Source organism: Cervus canadensis, chromosome 16, assembly GCF_019320065.1.
Source record: "Cervus canadensis isolate Bull #8, Minnesota chromosome 16, ASM1932006v1, whole genome shotgun sequence".
NCBI classification, from domain to species: domain Eukaryota; kingdom Metazoa; phylum Chordata; class Mammalia; order Artiodactyla; family Cervidae; genus Cervus; species Cervus canadensis.
Genome location: NC_057401.1, coordinates 4,375,758 through 4,396,924, shown reverse-complemented (window position 1 = coordinate 4,396,924; position 21,167 = coordinate 4,375,758). Strand labels below are relative to the sequence as shown.

The following is a 21,167-nucleotide window of genomic DNA, read 5'->3' as shown; positions in this document are numbered from 1 at the left end:
GCTCATTCGTTATCTCTCTATCACATTCATTCATTTACCCACACATGCATCCATTTGCTCATTAATTTATTTGCCATGTATGTGGTACCTACATGGAGGCACAGGTTTAGGGCTAGAGCAAAGAGATATGGGAAGGAGTGATATCTGGTCCCTGCTCCCAAGGAGAGCAGGGCCTCACTGGTGAGGGGCAACCATGTGAGGGTAGATCATTACAACCCAAGATTACCAAGATATACTCACTGTCAACCAGAGAGGGGGGCCATTTCCTTATCCCCACCCTCTGCCCTCTGCTTCAGTCATGTCTGACTCTTTTCAACCCCATGGACTGCAGCCCACCAGGCTCCCTGTCCATGGGATTTCCCAGGCAAGAATACTGAAATGGGTTGCCATTTCCTCCTCCAGGGGATCTCCTCCACCCAGGGATCGAACTGGCATCTCTTATGTCTCTTGCATTGGCCCGTAGTGCCACCTGGGAAGCCTCTGCCTCCTGTGGCTCAATAGAATTAAGGGACATCACCAGATAAAATGACAAGAGACTGAGGTTCTGCTGTTCTAATAGGATTTAATAGAATTTAATAGATTTAATAGATGGATGGTTACTATCCTGCCTCATGCCTACCTTGAAAACACGCACAGAGACTGGTGTAAAGCCCTAGGATCTAGCATAGTGCCGGGCTCAGAGGGAATGCCAGGGGAACATTTTTATGTCTCCGAGGCAGAGAGTAATGTGGTGTAGAAGTGTGAGAGCCCTGGATTCTGACTGCCTGGGTTTGGCTCTCTACCACTTACTGGCCCTGGAGCTTTGGGTGAGATATTTAGCCTCTTGGTCACTCACTTTCCTCATCTGTCAAATGGGAACAATAAGAGTCCCCACTTCATGGGTCTGGTGTCAGGAGTCTGTGAACCTTTAGCACAATGTCTGGCACAAAGTAAGCACTTAACACATGGTAGAAATAATTTGCTTAATTTTTAGGGCTTTTTTTTTTTTTTTTTTGCCACTTTATGCGGCTCATGGGATTGTAGTTCCCTGACCAGGGATCAGGCCTTCAGCAGTTAAAGTGTGGAGTCTTAACCACTGGACTGCCAGGAAATTTCAAGAACCATTATTGTTACAGCTTGTTGTATTATGTTGAGCATTTACTGTCAGACATTGTGCTTTATAAACATTACCTTATTTAATCTAGTAAACAACCCTTTAGAGTGTACCTTTTACAAGTGAGGAAACAGGTTCTGAATGAGATGGAAGCATGATTCACTATCAGATAGCTAATATCATTATTGCTATCTTGCAGCCAATATGATGAGGAGGATATCCATTGTTACTAACATAGGAAGGTGTCTATTACATGAGAAAAAGAGCAAACTACAAAATAATGTTAACAGCATGGTTCCATTCTGTTTATGGAAGAACATCACAAAAGTATTAAAAATGATCCCTGATTAGTGGCATTATGGGTGACTTTATTTTTAATCCTACTTTTATTTACTCTTTATCTTTAAAAAATTTATTGGGTTATAGTTTATTTACAATGTTGTGTTAGTTTCAGGTATAACGGGTGGCTTTAATTTCCTTTTTTTCCCCTTTTTGCTCTTTTCTGCTTTTCCTCCAGTGGGGCTATGAGCATGTATTATTTGTGTAATTAAAATCATGTTGTAAGGGTTTAAAATTTTTGCTGAAGAAGATCCCCCTATGGGATTTCCCTGGTGATCCAGTAGCTAAGACTCTGTGCTCCCAACGCAGGAGGCCTGGGTTCCACCTTTGATCAGAGAACTAGACCCCGCATGCTGCACCTAAAGGATTGAAGATCTAGTGTGCTACAGCTGAGACCCACCGCTGCCAAAAAAACAAACCAACCTCAGCTCTAATACAAACTATTTTTTAAAAAAATCAAGTCCCCCAGTGTTCAACTCAGCTTTCCTTTGCAGGCTGTTTAAAAGGGAGAAAAGAGAAACCCAAAAGTGCCCTCACCGCTTTCAATCCCAGCCCCTCTTTTAAGGGGGAAAGTGAAAGTAAAGTCGTGTCCGACTCTCTCTGACCCCATGGACTGTAGCCTACCAGGCTCCTCTGTCCATGGGATTTTCCAGGCAAGAATACTGGAGTGGGTGGCCATTTAGGGGGAGGAGGCAGTTTACTCTTTGGACAGGGATGATTATGGGTAGTAAGGCAGAACCGTACAATTCTTTATGACCCTGGAGGTGTGCGAATCTGGGTCTGAATTCCAGCTTCACCACGTGCTAACTGCGTGACCTAGATGAGTTACTAAGTCTCGGTTCTCCTTTAAGGAGGAGGTAGCTGCCACCTTGTAGGACTGCTGGGAGGATTAAGAAGGGCAGCACTCCTTGCCCAACCACTGGTAGCTATTACTACAAGAGCTGAGATAAAAATTACTCCTTTTGGTCAGAATACAGTGCATGACCTCATCACACAGAACTGACAGAGGACAACTGCTGGGAGGGGCGGGGCAGGGGAGCATCTGGGGTGAATGTTCTCCTCACAGGCCCGTCACACTGGCTTCTGTCTGCAGGAGCGGCTAAGGAACCAGCTTCTTAAGAGGGGATCAGGCTTCCCAGTGGCCTGCCATTTGTTTTGGGCAAGAACCAAAAACAAGCTTGTGACGTTTAGCTATAAAACCTAACTACACAGCTGCCACTTCTAAGCCCCGCGGCAACAGCCTACTTCTCCCCAAGCTTCCCAGCTCCACTCCGCCCCCAAGCAGCGTGAGCTCAGCATGTGAGCTCAGGTGAGCGCCTCACTGAAGCACACCTGCGACTTCACCTCTTCTGCAGCTGCATCACCTCCCCAGGAGAATCGATTTCTGCCGGAACCACCACAGCCCCCAACCCATCACCTAGCCCACTCTGGGTTTGTATCATAAGCCCTGATTGAGAAATCCTCTCCCATGAAAACACTATAGTCTGCACTTGGTTAGGTAACCGAAAGAACTGGTTCAGAAATCATAAAAACGATACCAGCCACTTCCCTGGCAGTCCAGTGGTGAAGACTCCATGCTTCCACTGCAAAGGGCAATGGGTTTGATCCCTGGTTGTGGAAATAAGATCCAGCATGCCAAGCAGCTTAAATACACACACACACACACACACAGACACACGTTACCTTAAAGGTTTTTCATCAACATAAAATGCATCGGCAGCCAAAACACAGTAGCAACCTAAGTGTCTATTGACAGAGGAATGGAAAAAGATGTGGTACATATACACAATGGAATATTACTCAAAGAATGTAATAATGACATTTGCAGCAACATGTCCACGGATGGACCAGAGACTGTCATACTGAGTGAAGTCAGAGAACAAGAAATATCATATGATATCCCTTATATGCAGACTCTAAAAAGAAATGATACAAATGAACTTATTTACAAAACAGAAACAGACTCACAGATTTAAAGAATGAATCTGTGGTTACTAGGGGATAGTTGGAGAAGACTCTTGAGAGTCCCTTGGACTGCAAGGAAATCCAACCCGTCCATCCTAAAGGAGATCAGTCCTGGGTGTTCACTGGAAGGACTGATGTTGAAGCTGAAACTCCAATACTTTGGCCACCTGATTCGAAGAGCTGACTCATTGGAAAAGACTCTGATGCTGGGAAAGATTGAGGGCAGGAGAAGGGGACGACAGAAGATGAGATGGTTGGATGGCATCACCGACTCAATGGACAAGGGTTTGGGTAAACTCTGGGAGTTGGTGATGGACAGGGAGGCCTGGTGTGCTGTGGTTCATGGGGTCACAAAGAGTCAGACACGACTGAGTGACTGAACTGAACTGAGGGGATAGTTAGGGTGTTTGGGATGACATGTACACACTGCTATATTTAAAATGGACAACCAACAAGGAGTTACTATGTACCACAGGGACTGCTGCTCAACACTGAGGCAGCCTGGATGGGAGGGGAGTCTGGGGGAGAATGGATATGTGTGTATGTATGGCAGAGTCCCTCTGCTGTGCACTGAAACTATCACAAGATTGTTAACTGGCCGTGTGTTAGTTGCTCAGTTGTGTCCAACTCTTCACAACCCCATGCACTACAGCCCAAGAGGCTCCTTTGTCCTCGGGAATTCCCAGGCAAGAATACTGGAGTGGATTGCCATTTCCTTCTCCAGGGGATCTTCCCAACGCAGGGATCGAACCCAGGTCTCCTGCATTGCAGGCAGAGTCTTTACCATCTGAGCCACCAGGGAAGCCCCAATATAAAATAAAAAGCTAAAAACAAAACAAAACAAAAAACATTGGGCCCATCTCTTGACTCTGAGCAAAGCTTTTCATTGAACTTTGCATTTCCTCTGTTGGAGTTCTCCTTTATCTTCCCTTTGTAAACCATGTCCTTACATAAACCAATCCCAGGGTTCCAGGTTTCATTTTCTTTACCATGGAAAAAGAATTTACACATTTTCAATGTGGATGCAGAATCCTCAAGGACTGTCCTCCCCCAACCCTTTTCAGTCACCTTCTTCACAATGAATTTGGTGGGGTTTTTTGGCAGGGGGAGAGGGTAATTGTATGACCCCTGCAGTAGGAGCATGGAGTCCTAACACTGGACCCCCAGGGTATTCCCTGAGTTCAGCAGCATTTTGAGGAGGGGGTGGCCACTCACCTTTACCAGGCCTCTCCAAAGTATTCAGCTTAGTTTTCCTAGATCCTTCCATTTTTCGATAATATTTCACTGGTTAGCTGAGGTCCTTAACTGAGGTCCTTAACCTCAAGGCACTGTTGCAGAAATTAAATCTGGTTAACGAAGTCACATCACCACAGCACAAAGAGCAGTGGCACGAACAGGTCTGGGAACACATCTCCGTGTGTGTGCACTGGGTCGTGTCTGCCTCTTTGCAGCCATGGACTACAGCCCGCCAGGCTCCTCTGTCTGTGCAATTTTTCAGGCAAGAATACTGGAGTGAGTTGCCATTTCCTACTCCAGGGCATCTTCAACCCAGGGATCGAACCTGCATCTCTTGAGACCCCTGCACTGGCAGGCGGATTCTTCACCACTAGTGCCATCTGGGAAGCCCACGCCTCTGACGGCCGGTGGGCATGTACTCCTGATCACGAGCTTCGAGTGTCACAGCAATTCAGATATCACACAGAGTGTTAGCGAGAGAACAGAGAGGGTCAGCGAAGACTTTCCTACAGACGGGTGCGCTCTCACATTACCTCTGGTATGCTAACCCATGTCCGTGCAGACAAGGCTCTGAAGCGCCGGGCAGCGGAAGGGCAAATGTCCATGGAAGTCCCTTTCTTACAGCTGGTGAGGGCTCTCCCTTACTTGATCTGGGAATACCTACGTGGAACAAGTACTGTTTTTGAAAATTTACCACGTATCACTCCCTGCATACATGAGCTTGTTCTGATCCAGTATAATTTATTTGCACAAACTATATTCTGCAATAGTGCCTTGAGGTTAAGGACCTGACCTGGGGCTGTGCAACTGGAAAGTAGGCAGATCAGGTTAACACAGCGCAGTAAATCAAGCTCAAATACCTCAATAAAATAAATTTTTCAAAAAAAGAAGAGGAAAGAAAGTAGCCAATTGCAGACCATTCTGTAGGGATTCAATAAAGGAAGGACTGAATCCAAGGGTTCCTGACTTTCTGATCATGCTCACAGATATTCCCCATATTTCCCAGCTTCTCTCCTCTAGAATGAAATTCCATTCTGACTACGATCCCAGCCTCCAGGCTACCCAACCATAAGCAAGTCAAAAGTAACACACAGCAATATTTCTGAAAATCAGCCTTTTAATCTATTTGAACCCAACGAGTGGGGAAAGAACTAAAACATTTTTTTTCCCTTGAGATTTTGCTTATAAGAATGAGTCAGAGGTGTCTCTTCCATAGGAAACTGACATCCCCTATGTCCTCAAGGATCTTTTTTTAAAATGCATCAACGTGGGATTTCAATTCACGTGCATGCCACACACTTCCCCAGCCTGCCCTGCCCACTCTGTACAGGCACACATATTCACACACCCAAGGGACTCCTTTTGTAACGGGGGAAGAGAATGCAAAAAAAAAAAAAATCCATCTGAGTGGCCACAGATCCCAGAAATAACCAAATACAGTTTACACTTACATCCATCAACTCAAATGCAAAGGGAAGCTTCTCTAATTGGAATCTAGAACCAAAAATCACAAAAGGCAGAGACTTGAACCATCCATAGAGATAATTTTAAAATGCCTTCTACTGGACACTCCCCTTAATTACAAAAGTATGCAAACAATCTTGATATACATGGAAAACAGTGGGCGGCTCTCTCACTGGGACAGAGGGGCATACCTAAAATTCCCTGGGTGGAATTTGTGCCTGGACCATAGCCCCTCCCTTTCAAGACTAAAGGGGAAGGAGAAGGGGGAGCAGGGGGGTGGGGACCCACCCAGGAGCCAGTGAGGAAACAGTGGAGCTGCCCCAGGAACCAGGACTGAGCTGCTCTGTGGCCAGCCAATGGGGAGCTCGGTGGGGCAGGCGGGCCACAGCTGGGTTCAGAGAGGTCCAAGCGCTGTGCGCCCTTGGGAGCCCAAGGTGGACGTGCTAGAATGGGAGATGGGCTGGTCCACTTGGCTTCTCCCACCTAAGGCTTTGGGACCGCTGGCAGCCATCTGGGAGAGGCCAAGACATGATTACTTTAGGGTCGCAGGAAATGATGCTTCCCATCTGGACATTGATGCACAAACCATGTCTAGTCCTCAAAGGATGACTTCCCAGTCACAGCCTGCCCCTCCACCAAGCCATGTTGGGCCACACAGCATGGGGGCTGAGGCACATTGGCAGGGGGTGCAGAGGAACGAGATGAAGAGAGGAAGGCGAAGTCGCCAAGCGCCCAGTGACCAGTGGGCAGACTTGAGTCTACGCAGGCTGCTGCCCTGCCACTGGGCATCTGCTTCTGGGGAGGAAAAGAAAGGCGTGGGAGAGAGGGCCTTGAGGCCTGGGCTCGAGGTCAGGCAGGAAGGGATGGAGCAGAGGCGAGGGCTCCATCTAGGGCGCCACATTTCAGAGGCCTGCCTGGGAAGTACCGTACTTTGTTGAAGGAGCCAGGTGGGAGGTGCCTTTGGGCAGCCTGGTCCAGAATCTGGGGCCCAGGTCTGCAGGCTGCCTGCCCAGGAGAGAACCCAAGTGACCAGTGGGACCAAACAGTGGGGGCTGCGAGATTGTCAAAGCCTGGCCGCGAGCTGGTCAGCACGGATTCTGGGCTTTCCCCCCAACAGGGAGGGGACTGCAGCTCTCGAGTGCGTCCCCGAGCTGTCCTCGCCCTGTCTCTGGTCTTGGGGCTCCTCAGGGAAATAAAGGGGTGCCCCAACTTCAGGCAGTGTAATTTATCTAAAATTAAACTTGGGGAAAAGAGGTAGCGTCGAACCCAGGAGCCACCCCCTCCCTCCCCTCACCCCCACTTTGGGACACAGCCAGATCTTGAGCCAGACAGAGGGCAGGCGGAGACGGGGTGCTGCAGGCAGGGCTGCTGGTCCCCTGGGTCCTTGGCCGTGGGGCCGGGCAGGTCATCAATGCATCTTGCCCAGCTGGATCTTCTTCCAGGCCTCCGAGGCTGTGAAGATACACGAGTCCAGAATGCCGGCCACAGTGAAGGTCCCGCCAATGATGGCACAGATCTGAAAGTGGGGGGAATGGTCAGAGGTCAGTGGGAAAGGGAGCAACAGGCCAGACCTCCCTAAATCACGAGGTGATGAGCTCAGCAAGTACTGACGCTCTGACCCGTCATGACCACCCCATGGTAACCAGCGGAATGTGGAACACACCCAGGGCTCAAACAAAAACAATAATAAAAATAATGGACTTCCCTGGCAGTCCAATGGTTAAGAATCCGCCTTCCTTGCAATGCAGGGGGTTCGATCCCTGGTCAGGGAACTAGATCCCACATGCAGCAACTAAAACCCAGAGCAGCCAAATAAATAATTTAAAAAAACCCTGCTGTCATAAGGGGATGGTCAGGAATGTCACCTGTATGTCTGTACTTCCTCAATTCACAATGTAAGATAAGAACTACAACGAAGCAGACAGCACTTACACAACACCTTTCTGGGTCAGGCATGGCCTGAAATGCTGATGTGTTCCACCTCACTCAATCCCCAGACAACTCTAGGAAGGGAGCACTGTTCTTACAACTATTGTGCAGCCATGGAAACTGAGGCACAGGGCCAGTCACTCACCCAATGCCACAGCATTTAGTGGTTGAAAAGTCAAAGTCAAAGTGTTAGTCGCTTGGTCGTGTCCAACTCCTTTTGTAACAACCCCATGGACTGTTGCCCGCTAGGCTCCTCTGTCCATGGGATTCTCCAGGCAAGAATACTGGAGTGGGTTGCCATGCCCTCTTCCAGGGGATCTCCCCGACCCAGGGCTTGAACCCCGGTCTCCTGCATTGCAGGCAGATTCTTTACCATCTGAGTCAAACTGGAGTTCAAAACTCTCAACATGGCCCTTGGCTGCTTCCCAGGTATGAAGAGCCCACCTCACCAAATTACTCACTTTGCTTTGAACTTGACAGGACTCCTACTTGTGACACATCAACATAATGCTACATTCTCCTCAAAATGTTCTGGTCTACCTGTGAGTGCTTTCTGGGGCTAGCAAAGAAACCGAAGTGCCTAAAAGATTTGTAAGGAAACTTTAAATGTACTTCTTCCCTAAAGACACACTTAGTTCAGTTCAGTTCAGTCGCTCAGTCATGTCCGACTCTTTGTGACCCCATGAATCACAGCACGCCAGGCCTCCCTGTCCATCACCAAGTCCCAGAGTCTACCCAAACCCATGTCCATCGAGTCGGTGATGCCATCCAACCATCTCACCCTCTGTCGTCCCCTTCTCCTCCTGACCCCAATCCCTCCCAGCATCACGGTCTTTTCCAATGAGTCAACTCTTCGCATCAGGTGGCCAAAGTATTGGAGTTTCAGCTTCAACATCAGTCCTTCCAATGAACACCCAGGACTGATCTCCTTTAGGAAAGACATACTTAAATCATTCATAAAAAGCAGTGTTACCCATCATGCCGTATGCCCTGGAGGGAGGCACCTCTTCGCTCATGTACCCACGGGGTCCAGAGGGGGAGAGAGTTTGTCCAAGGTCACACAGCAAGGGGATGGCAGCGCGGAGTCTGTCTGCCCACCGAGCTCTCTTTTCCCCCCAGGCCACATTTAAGGGGCAGGGAAGTGACCACGGGACTCAGAAGAAGCCGCGCTGGGCTGCCCTGCCGGCCCCTGCCGCTGAGCACCGGAGGAGTCTGGGAGACAGCAGCGCCTCCCTGGGCCCTGCGGTGCCACGTGGACGAGGCCAGGAGACACAGCGGAGGCAAGAGGGAAGAGTGCGTCGCACCAGCATTTATTTTTGAAATTATATTTCCACCAGATGAGCTAAGCGGAGGCCTGTGAGGCCCAGACAGACAGAGCGGGTCTGTATGGATGGGCTGTAAGCAAGCAGCTGGCATTCCAATAATAACAGCCCCAGAAACCGGAGCAGCCCCCCAGGGAGAGAGGAGGACGAGGGCACTGGGGGGATTATTATGAAGTGTTTTCAGCGGGCAAGGCCTCTCCCCGCCCGCCTCAGAGCATGACGCAGGGCCCCTTTTCAAGGAAGATGACGGCAGGGAAGCTGGGTTATTTCGGTAGAGTGGATCAGATGATGGGCAATTTTATACCACAAAAAGCTTTTAGAGCTTGGATCAGAGGATAGGAAAATGTGACTTAAGTGCAATGGAGCAAATAATAAAAAAATAAAAACTAACCCCACACACATATCTATATTCATCTGCACGCTCTGGAGCCTGTGTGTGTGATGATTCACATACACCTGGCACCCAGACTGAGCTCCTTTCACGGGGCTGGCCCAGAGCGGGAGACAACACGTGCACTGAGGCACGGGAGAAAACGCAGAGCTGCGGGGAAACTGAGACCCTGGGAGCTCGGCAGGCTCTGTGGGCATCCACGGACGCTGCAGCCCTGTGTCCCCACCACCCGGTGTCTATTCAGGTGCTGGTCACCAGTCAACTGAGGGGACGGTGGCATCTTCAAGGGGACGGTCCTCAAAAGCTGAGAGAAATCTAGCAGCCTGCCTGATGTGGCCACGGCTCCCCGCTTTCCTAATTCTGCCTTTGGCCTGCCCGAGCACCCCACCTCCTCACATCCACAGGGGGTGACTGGTGTGAGGCGAAGCAGGGGTCGTGAGAAGAGGGTCTTGGGGTGCTCCCAGGCTGAAGGGCTCCCTGGATTTCAACAGATGGTGGCCACAGAAACCCCCAGCGCCAGGGGCCTGCCACGTCTGGACTTGTCCTAGAGGGTGGTCAGTCGTGTCCATGACCCTCATCCCCAGGAGGTTTCTATGTCTGAAATGCAAATGCAGCTCTGAGGCTGCACCAGATGGTCTGTCTGCCTTCCAACTTGGGCCCTCCCTTGCTGGTGGCAAGATGACGGCTTCAGCAGACCTGGCTGATGGGGGGAAATGACCAACCACACATTAGCAGTCTGATTCAGCTCTCAAGATAAAGGCCTCATGGAAGGCAGGATGGTGACTTGGCATCTCCCTGACCCGGGAGCGGGGACAGGGCCCAAGCTGAATACAAAGGAAAATGAAGCAAATCATGTCCACAACACTTGATTCCCCTGCCTGCTGCTCTGCAGAGCCAGGAGAACCAGACCTCTGAGTGTGGAGTCGGAGGCGTGAACCTCCTCACTGTACACGGCCAAGATGGGGAGATGAGGACTGAGGAGCCCGCGGCGACATTCCTGATTACGGCAGCAGGAAGAGCTTGGCCTCGAGAAGCCAGGTGGCTCCGTGGCTGTCACATTTTAACTCTGGGCATGAGAGAGCCTTCCCGGGCCCCAGTTTTTTGGTCTGAAAAGTGGACAAACCATTCCTACTTTGCCAGTGATTGTATTGCAGGCAATGCCTCTGGAGTGCCTAGCATGTAGTAGGTGGTCAGTAAATGGGACCTCATCTCAACTTCCAGTTGACTGGAAGGCTCCAACCTTGCGGCTATGATCTGAGATCTTTCTAAGCCTGAGACCCAGTCTAAGAAGAACAACATATAAAATACCACTCACTCCCCAGAGCAGGCCTTTGGGGCTAAATTGCCATTCTCTACCTGGCTCTTTAAGCAGAGGACAGGCAATTTATGGAAGGACAGGGCAGTGAGGGCGTCCCAGGCACTGCAAGCAGGTTCTTAGGAGTCACTCAGGTCCCAAGCCCTCTGAAGGTCCAATCTACAGATGGAGTAGTTGAGGCCCAAACAGGTTTGCAAGAAGCGTATGTCATGAAGGACGCGTAGGGGCAAAGCACTGCAGACCACAGAGGTTGTTTCCAGGCTTGGCCAGGCAAGGGGCGCCCCTTAACTCCCCACGCCCTACCCCAACCCCACGGCTTAAAGCTCGCTGTCCTGAACGCCCAGGCAGAGAAGACAGCAGGAGAGCCGGGGCTGCACGGGCTCAGGACATGTCCATGAGTGCAGGAGGGAGGGAGTGAGAAAGAGCAGAGAAGGAGTGAGGGAATGAATGGACAAACGTCCCAGGAGAGGAGGAGGAGGACCCCAGCCAGGGGACAAGGAGGACTCACACTTCGGGGCGTGGGCCAGGGGCTGGGGGACCAGACTCAGGATGTTGGAGGCCGCCCCCATCGCTCCCTGAGCCTGTTTCCTAACTTTTGCAAACAGGACTGCTGTGGGCTCGCCCGTGTCACACACACACCCTTGACTGCCTGTTCCCTTGGCCTCCTGCATCTCCCACCTTGGAGGCTGGGGAGCAACCTCGGCGGGGGGGGGGGGGGGGGGGGGGGGGGGGGGGCTGCTGAGCTGGGAGCGGCCACCCTGGCCGGCACACGCGAGCCCGCTCCGTTCAGCAGGCCCAGCTCCAGAAACGGGGACGAGGGCAGTTCAGTACAGTGGCCCCAGTGGGTCTGGGAGACGCACGTTCCTTTGCTTCCATCAGAAGCCATCCATAATGCCCCTCTGTTTTCAGGCTGATGCCTCCTCCCTGTGTCTCCCCCAGCTGCCCGCCCTTCCACTGTGGGGAGAATGAAGTCAGCTCGTCTACCTTGAGAAGAAGGGGTGTGTGTGTTCCCTTGACATTTTACTCATGGCTTTTGATGCCTTATAATATGAAGAGGACACGTTCCAACCACACTGGCTGGCGGCCTGAATCCCTCTGTTGTTCCACCAGGCTCCGGAGTCAGCATTCCTGGGGGCAGCTCCCAGCTCTGCGACCCTGGCTGGGAAAGCCAGCGGACCTCCCAGAGCCTCAGTTTCTCTTATCTGTGAATGGGGTCCACTAGGAGGCACTGCCCAGCTGCCTGAGGTTCCACTGGACGTGCCCGGGAACTGTTCATTCACTTTTCTCCTGCAGTCAGCACTGCTTGCAGGGCTCGGGGGAAAGGCACAGTCTGAGGAAATAAATAATGAATCAGAGTCCCATCAGATGCCGGCGGCGGCAGTCAGGCTGGAGCCTCGGATGAGAACACTGGGGCCGTGGCTGACAGAGGTGGGGGCTGTCGCAGAAGGGACGCTGATGACTGGAGCTGGGAGAGGTGGGCGTACAGTCGGGGAGGAGAGGGTCTGGCGATCTGCAGCCATGGGGCCACGCCTGCCGGACCTCCCACCTGCACCCCTTATTCCCGGGGGCTGGCGGGAGAGAGTGGGGCCCTTTCCTTGCCATTTTTACAGCGGCTGCAGCTGCCCAATACCCACCACCCTGGAGACTTCCCTGGCAGCCCAGTGCTTAAGACTCGGTGCTTCCACTGCCGGGGGTGTGGGTTCAAGCCCTGGTCCGGGAACTAAGATCCCACATGTCATGTGGTGAAGCCAAAAACACAAAAGCAAGACAACCAAAAACCCCAAACCCTCCCCGTCACCGCCCCCTCTGTTCAGCAGCTGCTACGTGCCAGGACCGGGATAGCACTGTTCTGCTTTCCCACCCCATCGGGGCAAGTGGTGGGGCAAATGGGCTGAGCGCCTTCTCATCGTGAGCAAGCAGAGGTTTGGAGAGGGAAAGACTTGCCCACAGTCACACAGCTATGCCAAGTGGGCAAGGGGGATGAGCCCCCAGGTCTGGGAGGCGACAAAGGGCATGCTTTTCTTCACTTCTTCCACCCGCTTCTCCCCCACCCGAAGGCTCCCCTCAGTCCCCATCTGCATGGATGGCTTCTTTTTTGAATGGACGGCTTCTTTCTATTTTGTTTTCTTAGCTCTGTTAAGTCTCACGTATCAGATACCCTGAGGTAAGAAGTCTCTGCCAGGGAAGTTCATGAAGAAGCTGTGTGGCTGTAAACATAAGTCTAGTTTATGCAACGTAGCCCATGCTCCCTACTTGTCTCAGAACCTGCCAGAGAAAAGAAGTACCAGGAGTTTCTGTTCCAGACCCAGCTGGAGAAATCAGTGCCTGGTGCACAACCTTCTGGAAGAACGAACTTGGCTCAAATGCCCGAAAGGACCAGAACTGAAGGGTTGTTTTTTTTTTTTTTTTTAAAAACCCATTTCCAGACCTGAATAACTTAGCTGCTAATTTTGGGTTCTGTTCTGTTTCTCAGATAATGGAAACTGTCTCGTGGGGGCCAAGGTGTGTACCCTGCCTGTGTAGAGAGAGAGACACACTGAGGAAAGCCCAAGTGCGACAGAACGGAGGCTCTGAAACGGCTGCTGCACCAGTCCGGCCAAGCCGGTCTCTTCCCAGCACACAGTCTCAGATGGAAAACCTTCTCAGTGTTATCTCCTCTCAGTTTCTATTCTTTTAACCATCCCATGTGCCCCCCACCCCAGGCACCCACAGCCTTGTGTCAATTGAAAAATCCTTGCAGGTGCCCAACAGATGAGTGAAAAGTAATCAGATAAAGGCAGGAAAACCTGCACATCGCCAGCTGACCAGTCTCAGACGGACAGTCTGCCTGTTTTCTTATGTCTGCGCAGGCATGACCATGACTTTACCACACATGCTCGTAATATTGCCTTGTTTCCTGCTATAATATTTCTTCTTGATTCCCAAGATAGAAGTCACTATATCAGATGATCCTGGTGTCTTATTAAGGGCTCCGTGGCTTCTGGGGGCTCTGTAGCTGGAACATCCTTGGGAGTCTGTTTTGGAAACTGAAGGCTCCCAAGCTGGTGGGGAAGGGTGTGGCAGAGGCATGTTTGGAGGACGAAGTCCTGGCCTTGTCATATCCTGGCTGTGTGATCTCAGAAGAGCTTCTTTACCTCTCTGGGCCTCAGTTAATTTCCATATAAAGCAGGAATGATACCATCTACCTTGGAGGGCTCCTCGTAGGATTAAAGGAGATGACTGTAAAACTTCCTGGTACCCAGTAGCTGCTTAGAAAGTGCAGCTCTATGATCACTTCTTTAAGCAGCTGTCCCTTGTATATTTCTGAGCACCTATAGCCAGGCCAAGTCCCGTGCTAGATGTGGGTAACAAAGAGGTGAATTAGACCTGGAACTCCTCATAATCAAGCCTGGCAGCTATGAAGTACAATCAAAAGACTGGAGGATTATTTCACTGGCAAGGAGCATTGCGAGGTCAGGGATGCTACCTAACTCAGCCATCCCTGCTGGCCAACAGGGACATGTCATCACAGCTGCTTCTTTCTAGTGGACAAAAACTCACGGCCATACTGACCCAATTTGGTATATGCTTGGTGACTTCTGGTTGCTCCCCCCAAGTAGAATAAAACACATAAGGAAAGCAACGTGACACCTCCAAGCCATCCGATCTGTCACCACTGCCCACTTGAAGGCCATCTCCCAAAAGGGGCTTTGGCAAGTGGCGGGGTAGGGAACAAATGTGCGCATGTGGGAGGGGGCACTCTAAAGGGGATCGCTTGCATGCTGTTAAACACCATCTGTTTATTCCCTCAGTGGTGGAATTTTCTGGAACAACACAAGGTGGAGGTCTGAGCAAGGTTCTCTGGGTATCCAGAGAGAGGAGCCTGGTGAAGAATTCCGGAAGGAGGATGCCTCCTCTGCTCAGGCTAGGGATGAACAGGTCCTTTGCAGACGGTTTGAGCCTGGAGGGGCAGCCCCAAATAAGCCAGGTCTCTGTTACTTAGAATGCTTCGGGCAGGCCCTGCCTGCCTCTCCCCTCCACACCTGCTCTCCCGCCCTGGACTGCACCCACCCCTCATTCCCGCCCACCCCCAGCTGCCCCCACACAGCCGCCGCATGACGACATCCTGGCTTAAGCCCCCTCTTCAACAGCCCCTCTGAGGCGCTATTTGCAGAGGCCCCCCTTTGGGGGCTCGGGGGCTTCGCACACAAGTGTCTGATTTTATAAAGAGAGACAGAGAAGGCACAGCAGGTGCCCCCACTTCCCTCTCAGCCCCACCCTGCCTGGCGAGGGCTGCCGGGGGTCTGTGCCTGTGTGTCTGCCTGTGAGCGTCATCCTGCATCTGCCGCCCGGTGACAGGGGCCTTTGAAACTCCACAATGACGCCATCTGCCAGGGACAGCCGGCAGGCTCGCGCAGGACTGACCCCATGGTTGCCGTGGCAACCAAGATGGCAGCACAGGCCCGCAGAAAGCAGGCTAAGGATGTCAGGAGGTACCCTGCGGAATGGTCCCCATTCAGGTGGAGGTGGGCAGGGCAGGGGTGGAGGAGCGCCTCCGGGTGATGCAGGACAGGCCTGTGCCTTGGGGGTCTGGGGGACCTCCAGCTGTCAGAAGTCCATCCCCATCAAAAGAAGCCACAAGGCCTTCACAAGACACGCTGTGTGCGCACACTATTCCCTTTGCTGAGACTCTCTCTGCTTTGCTCACCAGCCTAGAAAACGCCTCCTCACCCTGCGAGACCCGTCCCGGGGTGTCCTTCTCTGAACTCTCCAAACAGAGGAGAGTCTCTGTCCCTGGGGTGCCTCGTGCACGTCAGAGCCCCCGCCGACCCGGACTGCAGCTCTGCGCGCTCAGCCATCTCCCTGACCTGCTAGGAAGCGAGCTGAGGTCAGAGACTCTGTCTAGTTCACTATTCCTGCTGCCCAGCACAGGGCCTGGTGCATGGTAAAGTCTAGCAAATATTATTTAGCAAATAAATGAAGTCACTTCACTTCTCAGCCACTTGGCAGGAAATTTCAACACTCAGAGCCTCAGTTGTCAGGAATGCAGGAGCAAACAGAAAGCGGGCCAGAAGAGCCTCCCTGACCCCACGGTGAGGTGTGGGCACGCTCGTTTCTCCACCACTGTGGAGGCTGCAGACCCCAGGGCCTCTGAGATGCAGACCACATCTGCATAGAGGTGAACTTGTGTCCTCGCTTCTGTCCTATTCTGGGCGTGCAGGAGGAGCACTGGCCGAGAATCAGTGTCACGACCTACTTGGGCTGCTACCCTGTGGGGCCTTGGGTAGAATCACTTGCTCAAATTCCCTAATTTGGAGCCAAAGGGTTAGTGCATCTCCATCCAAAGTGGCTGAGCCCATTCACATCGGAGAATATACATGGGTCCTCCTGCTTCGCATCCTCCCAGTCTTTACAGGGCAGGCCTATCCTTCTGCCAGTCTGATAGGATATGGTTGGGTCTTGCTGTTTTGAATCTCATTCCTCTGGTTTCTAGTGAACCTCAACATCTTTCCATCATCAGTGTGGTCTCTTCTGTCAGTGGTCAAGTCCTCACCTATTTTCTTTTTGATCACTTAACTTTGTCTTATTGATCTGTAGGAATTTTATCTTTTTTGGCCATGTGGCTTTCAGGATCCTAGTTCCCCAATCAGGGATTGAACCTGGGCCCACAGCTGTGAATGAACTAAGTCCTAACCACTGGACCACCAGGGAATTCCGTGTAGGAATTTTTTGCCATATAAATTCTGAAGCATACCTCTTTCCTGTGCTGTGCTTAGTAGCTCAGTCCTGTCCGACTCTTTGTGACTCTATGGACTGTAGTCTGCCTGGCTCCTCTGTCCATGGAGATTCTCCAGGCAAGAATACTGGGGTGGGTTGCCACGCCCTCCTCCAGCAGATCTTCCCAACTCAAAGATCGAACCCAAGTCTCCCCCATTGCAGGCGGATTTTTTACTGTCTGAGCCACAAAGGAAACCCAAGAATACAGGAGTGGGGAGCCTGTCCCTTCTCCAGGGGAACCTGCTGACCCAGGAGTGGATCTGGGGTCTCCTGCGTGGTAGGCGGATTTTCTACCAACTGATCTACTCAGGAAGCCCCACATCTTTCTTGTATGTGGGCAAATATCTTCTCCCAATCTGTGTCTGGTATTTTAGTTTTATGTTAAGTACCCTTGGCTGATGAGAAGTTTCAAATTTTTATGGAGTCAGAGAACAGCAAAAGGCTATTTTGAGGCTCATATAAGCACCAAACTTTTGACATCCTTTGTATCCACATGGCTTTTTATAACTGCAGAGCAGCCCCTTCATGATCTGCTTTGAGTCCCACAAGGCTGTGGGAGGTAGGAAGAGCGGGGATTATTATTCTTGTTTCATAGAGTATGAGATGGAGACCCTGTAGCGGCCATCTGGCCTTTTGGCCTCCTAGCATCCAGTTCTGCCTCTTCTAGTAACTGGCCTCTGATTTTTCTCCTGGGGAACCGCACTCCATCGCAATCTTTGTCCCTGCAGTCTGGGTGGGGCTGGCCAACTGGAGCACACCATTCATTTTCCAGGCCACAAGGACGGCATGGGACCCGAGCCAGGCCAATGACAATGCTATTCTATCCAGTACTTGGGGCAGAATTACTGAGGAAGAGGCACTTTCCACTGGCAAATTCTATTTGAAAATGAAACCAGTACCGAGGAGAGCAGGACGATGAGAGACCTTTTTCAGTCACTTGTACCTGGATCTAACCATACCTGAAGCCCATGTATAATTCAAGCCAGCACATTGTGGGGTCCTGTCTCTTTTGGATTAATAACAGAGTCCTAATACAGACCAAGTCAGAGCAGGAAGTGAAAGAGCCAAGACTGGACACCTAACTCTCTTATTTTAAAATTCTCTCATTATTAAAAGTACAAAGAGGTAGAAAGGCAGTTTCCAATCTAAGAAGGAGGGAGAATCACCCCATCTCGTCCACCTCCACCGCCTCTGGGTTACTAAACTTCTCAAGGCCTCCTGGCTGGGGCAGGGCACTGTGACCCTGCTGTTCTGACCCCAAGGACACTTTGAATGGGAAGTCAGCATAGAACAGTTGACAGAAATAGTCAGTACCAAGGAAAGCTGACATCAGCTTGAAACTGCCCCACAGAAAACTGGACTTAGTGGAGACAATGACAAAAAAGAAAAAAAGAGAAGAGGTGGAAGGAAAGAAAGAAAAAAAAAAAACCTGACAATATCAGCAGCTAGCATTGAAAAAAAATGAGTGAAATCTTCACTGTAAAACTTACACAGAAAAGGATAAGCTCTGCTAAGAACAATCTCCACCACAATGAAAAACACTGGAGTAAATTGGGAACAGGAACAGCTTAAGAGGGAACTGCTTAAGGGATGGAAACGAATGAGTGGCATTCCCCTCTGGAAAAGACTTTCTTGATGAAATGCCATTGATATTGATGCACGTCTGTCGACATTTCTGAACACTCTCCTGTGGACAGGCTGAGTGCCCCACCCTGCAGGCTGCCTCCTGCTTCTCGGAGGCGGCGCCCACCCACTCACCGTGGTGATGAACCGGTACAGAGGCTGCCGTCTCTCTGTGTACTTGACCGTGATGGGGCTGAGGTCGTAGCGGAACCAGATGGCCGGGATGATGCGGCCCGTGTGGCTGTAGGCGACGTACTCCTGGGGCGGAAGGGGAGAGAATGAGGGGGGTGCAAGACTCAGATTCCAACCGTGTCTCACGGGGGATGTGGGAGTGGGCTGCAGAGGGTCCCCAGCAACCCACTCCTCCCTGCAGAGGGGCCCCGGCAACCCACTCCTCCCTGCAGAGGGGCCCCGGCAACCCACTCCTCCCTGCAGAGGGGCCCCGGCAACCCACTCCTCCCTGCTCCTTGGAAGCAGCACCAGAATCAAAATAAAGGAGTCTGAAAGCAGAGTTGTTGAAGGACCACTGTGACGTGGGTCCAGTCTGAGTGAAGGCCTACTTCCCCCTGCAGCTCCTGGGCCAGGCAGAATCCATCGGTTTATCCAGTGACTGTTCACCAAGCATCTCTCCTGTGTGCTGGCCCCGCGCTGGGTGCTGGGGACCTCGGGTGAGAACACCTTGCCCCCTCCCCAGGGGGGCCCACAGTCTGGAGAAGGAGGCAGATGTAACAATATCTGCCACACTGCAGCGCTGCCAAGTGCCGTGACTGAGGGACTCGGAGTGCTGAGCGGCCCGTCAGTGAATGGCCGATCTCCCAGGGGCTTGGCGAGGAGGGGACAGGCTAAGCCACACATGACCTCCTGAGGATTGTGTCTGAGAGAGAGATGTGGGGAGGGGGCTTCTTCAAAGAAGAAACACACCCAACTGGAAAGCCAGAGGGCAAAGCCCACCACCAGACTCCTGGGGAAGGCACCGGCTGGGACTCCAAGGATACCAAGGGGCTGAATTAACTGCATCCACTTCAGGATGCTGAGAACCTCGGGTGACTCTCGTTCATCCACAGCAACTAGAAACCAAACTAAAGCCCCAGCCCCAAACGCTAAGGGCCAAGCTCTGCAGTTCTCCAGGGACAACCTTGAAACCTGCCTTCTTTGCCACCAGTCCCTGTGGGTGCAGCCCCCCTCGCTCACAGGGCAGATGGGGCTGAGGCTGCAGAGAGAGCTGAACACGCAGTCCTGGCCCTTTGGGCCCTTGCCAAAGCCTCAGGGGAAGACGCCTTGGGCAAAACAAGATCAGCTTTCTCCTGGGAGAGTTGATAGGGCAGGGTGACTGTCTGGGTCATGGCCCAGAGCTGAGGTACAGAGGAAAATAATAAAACAGAGCAGCAGTAGGTACCATTTGCCAAAGCCTTCATTGTGGGCTCAGTGGTTTTAAAAACACTGCCTCATTTGACAGTGATCTTCTGAGCCATTTTACACATGAGTACACTGAGGCACGGAGTTGTTACGTGATTTGTCCCGAGTGAGTGGCTGAGCTGGGTTTGAGCTGGAAGTTTGTGCCACAGTCCACACTCTTTCTGCTCAAATTGCATCCGCCTTGCCCATCTGTTAGATGCTGTCAGCACTTGAGGGTTCCAGCGGGATGCCCGCCAAGAAACAGGATGCCTCTGCCCCAGAGAGTTACACCAGCACATCAGTGCAGGTGGAGCCAAGCAGAGGGACCCCAAGCCACCCAAGAAAGAGTAGCTCCCAGCCTGGCAGACTCAGAGGCCCCCTGTTCAGACTGAGCTAGGTGATGTGATCGAGAGGCCAGGTTCTGGAGCTGGAGAAGTTGGTTCTAATCCCCATTCATCCACTTTACAGCTCCAGGACCTCCTCTCAGTGCCTCAGTGGCCAAATCTGCAAAATGGGGACAATAACAGGCCCAACCTCAGAGCTGTTGCGATGACTGAAAGAGACGGTGGAGTAGAAGGCTGAGCACGATGTCCAGCCCGTGGTAATTCTCCACAATGATAGCTACTACTCACTACTGGGGCGTCCCTGGTGGCTCAGATAGTAAAGACCCCGCATGCACTGTGGGAGACCCAGGTTCAATCCCTGGGTCAGGAAGATCCTCTGAGAAGGGAATGGCTACCCACTCCAGTATTCTTGTCTGGAGAATCCCATGGACAGAGGAGCCTGGTGGGTTACAGTCCATGGGGTCTCAAAGAGTCTGACATGACTGAGTGACTAATACTTTCACTCTTACTATTATTAGCGCCAAACACTGTATCACTTTAAGGGGTTTGGGCGGTGCTGGAACAGGAAAAAGAAAAAGAAAAAGGAGGGACCTAGTGTAAAGGGGTCTTTGGGGATACGTCAACCAATGGGCTTCAAGCACGCATGTCCCGTGGCAGGGTCACCTCCGGGGAAGCTGAGGCTGCCTTGGCTTGAAACCACTGTCGTGACTCTTCTGGGGGCTCTGATTGATCTCTGCTTCTCCCCAAGGCCCGCCCACTTCCCCATGACACCGGGTGTTGGGGTCCTGGGACATACCCGTTAACCAACGGCCATCTGGTGCAATTCAAGAGCCTCACGATTTTGGATAAAGACCTTGTGCCCCACGAGCCAGCGTATCTGCTGTGTGCTAACCAATCAGGGTCCCATGTCTGAAGGACCAGAGCCAGATGTACGGCTGTGATGCTTGCAAACCCTAGACCTTTGGGAGAGGCTACCTGCCTACCCTTTCTCAAC

The 21,167-nt window shown here is 51.8% G+C and overlaps 1 protein-coding gene across 1 annotated transcript in view; it reads right to left on the bottom strand.

The window, feature by feature from the left end:
• Nucleotides 1-5,732: 5,732 nt before the first annotated feature.
• Nucleotides 5,733-21,167, bottom strand: part of ERGIC1 (endoplasmic reticulum-golgi intermediate compartment 1) — a 112,777-nt gene continuing 97,342 nt past the window's right edge. Inside the window, exons 9-10 of the mRNA XM_043488401.1 lie at nt 18,570-18,692; nt 5,733-7,613 (exon numbers count right to left, since the gene is read on the bottom strand). Of these exons, the coding sequence (XP_043344336.1) occupies nt 7,506-7,613; nt 18,570-18,692 (231 nt within the window). The 3' untranslated portion in view covers nt 5,733-7,505. The remainder of the gene's footprint in view (nt 7,614-18,569; nt 18,693-21,167) is intronic.